Here is an 11,553-nt window from a genome sequence, read left to right as displayed (position 1 = left end):
CTGGCTTTATCCAGTCTACCATAAATCTTAGACAGTTATGACATTTGAAGTTTATGTTCTGTGGCTTATGTTAGTATTTGGGGGGGAAAAAAAGAAGAAAAGAAATTGTTAAAGATGTGGAAAGAAAGGCACTTTTTTGTTATTTAATGAAGTCAATTTTCTCAGCCTATAAAATACAGATCAGTACACTGCACTTTCAGTTTCCAGTCCTGGCTCTAAATTGTCTCTGTTGCTTGCACTGAATGCTGTATCAGTGTGTAGCCTAGAGACTGGTACTCTACTCAGTGCAGAACAGTCCCTTAAAGATGTTTGTATTTGTATTTCCAGACGGCTCATGGATTGCTACGGAAAGTATGCAGCTGTCACTTTGACCATTTTGTCTGTATTTCTGCATCTTCTTCATGCCTTCCCAGATGGAGAATTTCTCATGCAAGGTGAGCACTGTGTTCAGTGTTCACAAATAAGACTATTATTCATAAAGAGCATTAATTTATCTTCCACATATTTTACCACTGTGGTCATAAATCTTATTGTTCAGTTGCATTTGTTAACACTGAGCTATGAAGGGATAAGAAATCAAGATAATTTTGCTAGGTGCATGCTTCTAATTTCTTCTCTAAACTTGGTTTCTCCAGGTCAAGAGTCTCCCAGGTGACAGCATCCTCATATTGACCTGGGTGATCTTAATCCTTGAAGGAATATCAGATTAAAGCATTGTGGTTTCTTGTACTCCTGAGATCTAAATAACATCAGTAACATCAGGAACAGCAGAGCCATAGCTTCACCTTATAACATAGAATCATAGAATCAGTCAGGGTTGGAAGGGACCACAAGGATCATCCAGTTCCAACCCCCCTGCCATGGACAGGGACACCTCACACTACATCAGGCTGGCCAGAGCCTCATCCAGCCTGGCTGCAAACACCTCCAGGGATGGGGCCTCAACCACCTCCCTGCACAACCCATTCCAGGCTCTCACCACTCTCATGGGGAATGCAGAATATTGTTTCCTGTGGAGCCCCCAGATTATGGGATGTATGGCATTCTATGATAGAGGCATATTAGGAAGGTTTTAGCAGTGTTTTGGAGGTTGTGGCTGTTTTTTTATTCAGCCTCAAACTGAATCTAGAAAAATGAGAGCTACAAAAGTCTTAGGATCACTGGGGGCATTTTTAAAACTCTTGTTATTGAGAGGTTTGCCTGAAAACAGGCAATTTCTAAGAAGCACTTCAAATCCTGCTGGTGCTGTTTAGCTATCTGTAGCTAGTAGGAGGTTTTCTAGGGAAAGATAATGCAATAGATGTATGAAAACCCTCCACAGCTGTCAATAAAATTGAAAAGAAAACCATTAAAGATACAGCAATGCCTGTGCCTTACCTAGAAAGCCTCAGTCTGTTTTTACAGTCTGTGCATGTTGCAGAGGTGAGGACTCTAAAGGGGATGCTTGGTGTCTGTGCTTTTCTGTTCTGCAGCTGTCAAGCAGCAGGATGCAGCTGGTGCTTCCTCTTACCGCCTGCACTTTTCCTTTCTTATAGAAAATGGAAATGCAGCTGGAGACCAAGTAAAAGTCTCCTCCTTTTTTTTTTTTGGCAGGTTGTCCAGAGTGCAAGCTAGGGGAGAACAGATTCTTTTCCAAGCCAGGAGCTCCCATTTACCAGTGCACTGGGTGCTGTTTCTCTCGGGCCTATCCCACTCCAATGAGATCCAAGAAGACTATGCTCGTTCCGAAGAACATTACATCAGAAGCAACCTGCTGTGTAGCAAAGGCTTTTAACAAGGTGAGACTGTGAATGAGACCTGTTTAAGCTTATTTGAGGCTGCTGTGTTTAACTGGAGCAGAGAATGGAAAAGAATGTTTTTTTTTTCCAGAGAACTATTTGAGGGAAGTATCCTTAGCATTTACATCCTTTGCGCTTGAGTTCGTTCTTTTCTGAGCAGGGAAGTAAAGTGTCAGCCAGTACCAAGTCTGATATTCAGCTGGGATGTGGAAGGTGGTGCTGTGCCACTAATGTCAGGGAAACTGCTCTGACTCATGACACCTGGTGGATTTGTCCCCTCATTTTCAGCTCTCCTTGATGTGCACCCTCCCCTTAAATGCTATGCAGTGTTATTTGAATAAGTCATTTGCCTTGCTTCTTCCCTGTATAGGCAGGAGTTGTCTGGAGATGTGGCTAGTCAATACTATTAGTGATATGCATGGGAATGAGGAACCAAAACCATCTGTGCTTGTTAGATTAATTGAGATTGTGTTTTGCTTTTAAGAGTATAGAAGGAGCTATAAATGTGTGCAGCTACTCTGGGAACATAACACTCCTGTCTGGAAGGTTCTTTTAAAGAGAGATTCTGGTGAAAGCTGATTATTTTGGGGTGATTCAACTCCAGGTGAATTGGATGTAATAGTTGGAACAAGCTAAGGTGTCTGTCCTATGGTGATCTGGATCAGGCTCACTAAGTGTGTTGACTAGAGGCTCAAGAGGTTCAGTTACCCACTCACAGATTTGCTGTCATTTGAGATACTCTGAGGTACTGAAGACATCTGGGTATGGCTGGCAGGCATAGGACCCATAAAAGACCTTCTAGAGTGGCAGCTGGAGGCTTGGTGAGATGCCCTCTGAGATCTCAAATGGCAATTGACAGCTCTGTGTGTGCAGCTGAACAGAGTGCTGGATCTCCACTGGCTGTGATGAGAGCCTAGATGCACTTGGCTTAACCTCTAGACACCTACAGCTGAACCTCTCCTGGCTCTCCATCTGAGCAGAGCACAGAGCTTTTCCTACCCCTCCAACATTACACATACCCTGAGGCAGCAACTAGAATTTGGTTGAGATCAAAAGTAGAGATGACTCCTTGGTTTTGTGGTCTTCATTTTTATAATCCTCATGGGAATTGTTTTAAGGACACTTCCTGATTTTTCATAGATTGGTTACTGGACACTTTTTGAATATTAGAAGCACCAAATTAGGGTTGCCAAACTATGTCACTATTGTAAAAACTTCTCTTTGTGGCTCCAAAAGGCATGGATGATGCAGCTTCACAGGTCAGAGGCCATCCTAGCACACATACCCCAACGACCCTGTGTACCTTTGTAGCTAAGAAAAAGGCTCCAGCCATCATGTACTTGAGAATGCTGGCTTTGCTCTGTAGCTAATTCTAACAATTTGTTGTCTGTGTGTGTTTTCTTTTTTTAAGATTACCCTTAAGGACAATGTGAAGATAGAGAACCACACAGATTGTCACTGCAGTACCTGCTACTATCATAAATCCTAAGGCCTGTCCCTTTGTTAATGATCAAGGACAACGGTGAATGGAGTATTTGTGTTTCAGCTTTTACAGCACTGCTGTGCAGAATCTTGTTTTCTGGTCAAGGCACTGGGTAGACCTCTGAATAAGATGGATGGTTGTTTTATTTCCTCTTTGCTGCTTCATGCATTTAAGTAAGTTTCATTATTTCCATTAGGGATGAAATACAGCACTTGCATGACAACCAAATGCTTGATCTATTTTTAAAATAAACTGTCAGTTAAATCACCAGTGTTTCTTGAGGAAAAAAATGATGATTTAATAGTTCAAAACAACAAAGATTCTGCTTCAGTTAATTTCTAGATTTTTGGTTTATGGGAGAGGGAGGGAAGGAGGAACAGAGGGGTAGGAAAGTGGACAGAAAAAGAAGCAATAATTTCCCCATATTCCTTTAGTGATTTGTTTTTTTGAAAACTCAATGCATTGTTTCTCCTGTTTCCCTTTCATTTTTTTCTTTACCTTGTGGGCAGAAGGTGTGTGGTGGGTTGAAAATCCCCCTCAACATATTTGCCAGCCCAGCCCAGTTGGAAGCAAATGAAGCTGTATTTACAAGCAAAGCTACAACCTACAATGAAATGCAATGAATATGTACAAAATATACAGCATTTACAATATTTACAGGTATTTACAGTTTATAAACTGCCAAAAACCAGGGGAGCTAATAGCTTCTCCCTCCCTGCTCCCCCCTCCCCCTTGGACACAAAGGGACAAGAGAAAAGAGCAGAGGGTTATTTTGTTAGACTTAGCCAAAACAATGCAACCAAGGTCAGGCAGAAGCAAGTTAGTCTCTCCCAGAACAAGGAAGCAAAAAGAGAGAGAGGTCGTTTTGTACAACTAGTTTAAGTCCCTTGTCTCTCCAATGGGATTGTATAGAGCTATCATTTTTTTCCTTTTTACACCCAATAGTGATTTATTTACATTTTACTACTTTCTGTACAAGATCTGTGGAAAATTTTAAAGGCACAGTGCTCTGTCTTTCTGTGCCATCTTTTGTTTCTCTTTGAACTTAATCTCCTCCCATATAGACAGCTGTAAATGGATGCAGAATCGGATGTTATGAAGAACTGGCCCATTTCATGTAGCAGTAGTAGGACAGAGTGTTGGTACAGCAGTATTAGCTGTTTGAGGTATGCCTGAGCAGCATGGAATAGGGCTCTAGTAACTCCAAAATGCAATGTGCTGGACTTGGATATACCGAAGGTAAAGGCAATGAATATGCTAGGTGAGAAGAGGGCCACAGAGTATGTACTCAGAAGACCTGACCTTAGTATCAGAAACTGCAATTTTAGAGGTAGTGCTTCTTCATTTATGGCAGGCTGGATCAGGCTCTCTGGAGAAACTTCTTGCAGATCTGGAGCCTGCCCATGGGAACTGAAGTGAAAGAATTCCCTTGCTCTTCACCCTGATTTCTGAGGTGACAGCATCCACCTTGCCATGGTTGCTGGCTGTGAGGGTTTCACCTCAACATGAGGAGAAACTTCTTTCCAGTGGGGGTGACAGAGCACTGGGACAGGCTGCCCAGGGGGGTTGTGGAGTCTCCTTCTCTGGAGACTTTCCAAACCCACCTGGATGCATTCCTGTGCAGACTATCCTAGGTGACCCTGCTCTGGCAGGGGGGTTGGACCTGATGATCTCTGGAGGTCCCTTCCAACCTCTGATACACTGTGACACTGTGAAATGTACTAACTCAAAAAGCCTCAGATACATTTGTTGGGGGGTTCCCTGCAGCAGATGTTGTGAGAGTAACAGAAAGAACTTGTAATGGAGAGAGGAAAAGTTACCAGGAGTGAGGCTGTGAGGGTGTCTGGTCTGTCCTGGGCATGTCTGATATCTGTGTCAGTGCCAAATGACTGAAATACTTTAGACAGACCTCCAGGGCTAAGCTCTGATGGGGCATTTGTGCAGCTGAAGCTGGGTAGGATCTAATGATGGTTCAAATTCAGTATTTATCCACTCTTCTCTCTCTTGGAGTGCAAATTCGGTGCTGTTTTCTAAGAACACAATCGTGGGGCTTTATGGAGAAGAAAAGACTTCTCAGATAGCAGAGATGAGGTTCCTAGAGGAGCATTATCCAGTATATGTCCATAAACCTTATTAGCCTGGTCTCCATGCCTTCATTCTCTGGTTCAGCCTCTTCCACTTAGAAACCACTGATCTGATTCATTCCCATGTCCTCGTGCAGAATCAGCTGCACCGTTCCATTCCTGGGAGATGTGTCAGTTTCTCTGGGAGGATGCTGTGGGAGACTGTCAAATTCCTTGCTGAAGTCCAGGTAAACAACATCTACAGCCTTTCCCTCATCCACAGAGCAGGTCACATCATCATAGAAGGAGGTCAGTCTCTTCAAGCCTTCCTTTTCTTCCCCTGTCACGTTCATGACATGCTGACTGGGCCTGATTACCTGGTTGCCCTGCACAGGCTCCATAATGGCATTTGAGATCACAGTACATTAGAAGTTGGAAGGGACCTCCAGAGATCATCAGGTCCAACCCCCCTGCCAGAGCAGCATCACTTAGGGTAGTCTACACAGGAATGCATCCAGGTGGGGTTTGAAAGTCTCCAGAGAAGGAGACTCCACAACCCCCCTGGGCAGCCTGTTCCAGGGCTCTGTCACCCTCACTGGAAAGAAGTTTCTCCTCATGTTGTGGTGAAATCTTCTATATTCAAGCTTGTATCCATTGTTCCTTGTCTTATTACTGTGCACCACCAAAAAGAGCCTGGCCCCCTCCACTTGACACCCACCCCTGAGATATTGATAGACATTGATCAGATCCCCTCTCAGCCTTCTCTTAAGACTAAACAGCCCCAGGGCTCTCAGTCTCTCCTCATAGGGGAAATGATGATCTACTCCATGACCTTCACTGGCACCAGGGTCAGACTGACAGGTCTGTAGTTCCCCAGATCCTCCTTCTGACCCTTTTTATAGATGGGAGTCATGTTTGCCAGTCTTCAGTCAATTGGGGCCTCCCTGGTTAGCCAAGACTGCTGGTCCACCTTCCTTGGTACCCTTGAGTGTATGTCATCTGGCCCCTTGGATTTGTGTGAGTCTAAGTGGTGCAGCAGGTGGTTAGCCACCTTCTCTTGGGTTATGGGGGCTTCACTCTGCTCCCCATACATATCTTCCAGATCAAGGGGGTGAACATCCACAAACAACTGGTCCTGCTGCTAAAGACTGCGGCAAAGAAAGTATTGAGCACCTCAGTCTTTTCCTCATCCTTGACCACTGTGTTCACCCCTGCATCTAGTAAAGGATAGAGGTTCTCCTTCCTCCTCCTTTTGTTGCTAATATGTTTGTAGAAGTATTTCTTGTTGTCTTAATCAGCTGAAGCCAGAGTAATTTCCAGGTGTGCTTTGGCCCATCTAATTTTCTCACTGTACAGCCTTATGACAACTTTGCTCTCCTCCTGATTGGCCTGCCCCTTCTTCCAAAACCCAGAAACTCCCCTTTTTGACTTGAGTTGCAACCAAATCTCTGTCTTCAGCCAGCTGGGCCTTCTTCCTCTGTAGCCCTGTGTCTTTCTAGGATGCCTGGTCTATTTTTCAGTGGCTTTTCCCTTTTGCTTGGACAAAGCCCTTTGACCGTGAACTTCTCAACTGGTGGATCCCTCTCCCTCCTAAGGCTACATGAAGAGCTGGAAAAGTGTGTACTGAGAGGGTGTGTGGAATGCAGGAGTATCCACCTCATTAAGTTATCTGGCTCCAGCACTTGAGTTTAGAAGAAGTAACAACCAACAAAGGAAAATGTTAAATAAACACCCAGATACACAAACCTAACAGCAGGCAGCAAGAGAGACAATAAGAAAGGCTCCTCGGCCACTGGTTGATGGGCCATCAGTGATGGCCCTGGGGCATGGCAGCAGAGGGGGCAGGCTGAGCTCTCTGACCAGTGGGAGGGGAGCAAGGCTGCCCTAGGCACCAGGTGGAGTTTGAGGGAGGCACAGGGAGCAGTGCAAAGCTTGATACAGGATGTTTAGGGGAAGTGACAAAGGTGGAGAAAGGTGGTGGTGGGTGGATTGGGGAGGACAGAGGTGAGAAAACAGGGGCTGTGGAAGGGGTCAGTTATGTGTGCAAGCTGCCAGTCAATGTGCATGTCTGACTGAGCCCCTGCTTGGTTGCTGTGGTCTGTCCTATCTTTGTATTAAATCCTTTTCTTTACTTTGCTGGGGTGTGTCTGGGAAATCTCACTTTGTGTCCCATGTGTGAGTACTGCAAGGTCCAAGTGCCAGCAACTGGAGAAGTGCTGTGTCCAGCAGGAGCAGGGGGATGATTGTCCCCTTGTGCTCAGCTCTGGTGAGGCTACACCTGGAGTATTGTGTTCAGTTTTGGGCACCTCAATACAAGAGAGATGTGGAGGTGCTGGAGCCAGTGCAGAGGAGGGCAAGGAAGCTGGGGAAGGACCTGGAGAATAAATCTGATGAGGAGGGATTGAGGGATCTGGGGCTGTTTAGTTTGGAAAAATAGGAGGCTGAGGAGAGACCTCATTGCTGTCTACAGCTACCTGAAAGGACCTTGTGGAGAGGCTGCTGCTGGTCTCTTCTCACAGGTCATTAATGATAGAACAAGAGGGAATGGCGTCAAGCTGTGACTGGGTAGGTTTAGACTGGACATTAGGAAACATTTTTTCAGGGAGAAATTTGTCAGGCATTGGAATGTGCTGCCCAGGGAGGTGGTTGAGTCCCCAAGCCTGGATGTGTTTAAAGGTGGTTGGGATGTGGTGCTTGGGGCTATGGTTTAGTGGTGACCCTTGTAGAGTAGGGTTCTGGGTTGGACTTGGTGATCCTGAGGGTCTTTTCCAACCCGAATGTTTCTGTGATTCTGTGAAGCCACCCATAGGTCTTGGTGCCAGCAGCTAGACAGACCAATATGCAAGAAAGGTGTGGGTGGTCCCAGCTGGAGACACCATGGGCCTGAAGGCTTGTAGGTCTAGGTGTCAGCAACTGGAGGCACCAGGGTGCTAGGAATCCATGAGCATGGGGACACTTGTGAGACAAGCATGTAACTAGCACACACATCTGCTTGCTGGCAAACTGCAAGCTAGATGGTAGGAGGAGACCTGTTTGCTGGATAAGGGGGCCCAGGCATGAGTATCAGAGAGCTTTACAGGCTGGGCTGATATTTGACAATCTGTGAGTGTGACTTCTTGTGAATCTAGAAAGTGAGGACACATCTTTTCTTAGAGGACTTCAATCCTGATCAGCCAGAGAGGAGGAACAGGACTGGGCTTACTTATATTTAGGTGAGGGTTCTTGTTTTTTTATGAGTGCAGCTGAAGGCAGTTTCTGTCAGGTACTCTGTGTGTCTGACTGCCTTGGTGCCCTCTGTATGTGTGTGTGTGTGTGTGTGTGTGTGCCTGTCTGAAACAGATGCTCCTGTTTGCTGCTGGCCAAACCTGCATATGGAGACAGAAGCTCTGCCCATTAGATTGGGCTAGGAGACCTGAGTCCCTGTGTGCCACTGGCTGAGTTGCAGTGGTCAGCAAAAAGAGATACCTGGGTCTTGGAAAGCCAACCTTTACATATATTATCTTATTATGTTTGGGGGTTTTTGGTTGGGGGTTTTTGGTTAGTTGGTTGTTTGGTTTGGTTTGATTTTTTTTTTTTTTGACATTGTACCTGTCAGAAACTGGTCAGAATGTAATTGCTTATCTTTGAAAGTGAGCAGTCAGAAAGAGTGCAGTCAGAAGAGTGGTGGTGGTAGGTCAGTGAGCCTATACACAGTCAGGGGTAGGAAAAACAGTGCTAGCAATGTCATTAGGAAGCTAATACAGTTGACCATAATAGAGAATGAATGGCATAGGAATGGGAATATATGCTGGAAGGCAATCTGGATTTGTATCTGTAGGGATTAAGTACTAGATTTCCAGGGCAAATGGAAAACAGGGAGAAAAAAAGTGCAATATGGTTTCCTTACATTGGAAAATGGCTGAGATAGAGGTCAGATCAGTCATATGTATTGAAGAGAGCACAGGGAAACAAATGTCACAAAATCAGAAGAGAGACTAATCTCTTGTTTACTCAGATAGCCAGCATGCTGCTTCTGTATTTTAGGAACAGGAGATTTGTGCATGGAGATGAGATGAAGTCCTTGTCAGTGTGGTTTGTAAGTAGCAATAAATCAGTCAGGCTGATACTGCAGATTAAAAATGCTGAAGATCAAGCAGGATGAAGACACAAATGATATGTTTTTACTGTCACAGTGACCTGTATAAACCTGCATCACCGTAGTCCTAATAACAAATTCATTCTGTGACCAGAGGGAGTGGTGAAGCTTCTTTTCCTGATGCTTTGTGCTCTGACTCACTAAAGATCCATTTTTCCATGTCCTCAGCAAAACCTTCTCTTTCCTCTCTGAGCAGCTCCAGCACATGTCCCCCCCAAGCTGTTGCAGAGCCACCAGCCAGAGGTCATGCTGCTTTTTGTCCACCCAGCATGCTTTCTTAGAGCTCCTAAGGACTTCTTTTCAATCAGATCCCAGGTTTTATGCCATACCATTAGCAGGTGTTGATTTTCACCAAACAGGTAAGAGCTTCCAAAGGTCATTACCTACCACCAAGGTCATCACCTACCACCTGAAAAAGCTCAAAACTGACAAAAGGGTTAGAGCTGTTGAGAGGTGGCTGCCAGACAGCTGTGTGGACAGACAGACAGGCAGCATGAGTGCCTCACTGATGTGCCAGGCTAAAAATCCTTCCAATGATTCATAGATATTGCAATTTCCAGTCCACAGCTGGTAAGTGCAGGAAGGATCATCAGCAGAAAAAATAAAGCTCTCTATCTGCAGGGATTTTAATGAACTGAAATTTCAGACCAGACTTCTTACTCCTAGGAAGACTGAGAAGTGAGCAGTACCCTTCCTTTTCTCTCCATGTCACACTGCCTAGAAATTATTTTAAATAGGGGAGGGGAAAGAGGAGGTGATCCCAAGGCTTGTGTTGGATAAATACAGGCTACATGTTTCCCTTTTGCAATTGGGTGAAAACTTACTAATTTGGAACTCATCTAATTATATTCATATATAGCAGGAGTCTCTTGGAGTGGAGGGAAGGACATTTGGCTGTGTCAAAGAGGATTGCTATGAAAACGAAGAGATTTGAAAGTGATATCAGGAAACATGGAAACAAACCTGGTGATGGAATAAAGCTAACAGTTAATCATTTATGTCTGGAGGATTTCTCTGTTTAAGGAGTTTCCCTGTTGCTCCACAGTTGGCATATGTTAACACAGCACCTGGCTTATTCCAGTCAGGCTGGAGTAAGATGCCACCTCCTTATGTGCACACATGTCAGCAGTAAATCTAACACTTACTGTCCTGCCAAACCTTCTGAGTGTTGAGGTAGGAGAGAAAACAGTGTTATTCTGGCTGAGGGAAACAAAAAAGCCAGGATTTCATAGAATCATAGAATCACCCAGGTTGGAAGGCACCTATCTAGTCCAACCCCTGTGCAGTGAGCAGGGACATCCTCAACTAGATGAGGTTAACCAGAGCCCTGTCGAGCCTCACCTTGAATATCTCCAGGGATGGGGCCTCAACTGTCTCCCTGGGCAACCTGTTCCAGTGCTCAACCACTCTCATTGTAAAGAAGTTTTTCCTAACATCCAATCTAAATCTACTCTTCTCTAATTTCAAACCACTTCATCTCAGTGTAATTTGCTACGGGAATTTGGGTTTTTATTGATTTGATAGTTTGTTTTTAAAATAATCTTTCCCTCTCCATGATTTTAATGGTCTTAAGTAATGCCTTTCTGGTCAAAGCAATCTTCCTTCTAGGCCAAGTACTCTGTTCCTGACTCTGGCAATATTGGATGCTGGTTTTGGGAGCATGTGATTCTGGACACTTCTAGTAGTCAGTTCCCCCTGTGCCACCTCCAGTATCCACACTTGTTTTCTGGAGGGTATTAGAAGGTACTTCTCTGCCTTGATCTTTTTGTATCTACCTTATTAGAAGGTACTCTGCCTTGACTTTTTTTTTTTTAATCTATCCATGCAGTAATTTTCTATGAAGTTTTCTAGTCTGGTTTGAACCTGTTGGTATTATCTGTTTTGAGAATCACCTTTTACAATAAGGTAGAGGGAAAAATACCCCTTTAATCCCTTTTGAACTCATTTCCTAGATATTGCCTTCATTATTTTGTACTACTCAACTGTTCCTATTCTCAGCTTTTTTCTCTCCATCACAAGAAACCCAGCATTTTTAGGTTTTCCCTTGTCATGCAGCTGCTTGATCATTTTGGTAGGTTTTCTCTGTACTTGCTT

The 11,553-nt window shown here is 44.5% G+C and overlaps 1 protein-coding gene across 1 annotated transcript; it reads left to right on the top strand.

Moving 5' to 3' along the window:
- Positions 1–334: 334 nt before the first annotated feature.
- CGA (glycoprotein hormones, alpha polypeptide) lies at positions 335–3,267 on the top strand. The gene is made up of 3 exons (XM_054399118.1): positions 335–434; positions 1,594–1,778; positions 3,190–3,267. Exons 1-3 carry the CDS (start codon positions 335–337, stop codon positions 3,265–3,267), a joined length of 363 nt encoding a protein of 120 aa, XP_054255093.1.
- The last annotated feature ends 8,286 nt before the right edge of the window (positions 3,268–11,553 follow it).

This window comes from Indicator indicator, chromosome 2 (assembly GCF_027791375.1).
Source record: "Indicator indicator isolate 239-I01 chromosome 2, UM_Iind_1.1, whole genome shotgun sequence".
NCBI lineage: Eukaryota > Metazoa > Chordata > Aves > Piciformes > Indicatoridae > Indicator > Indicator indicator.
This window is presented reverse-complemented; position numbering and strand designations above follow the sequence as displayed.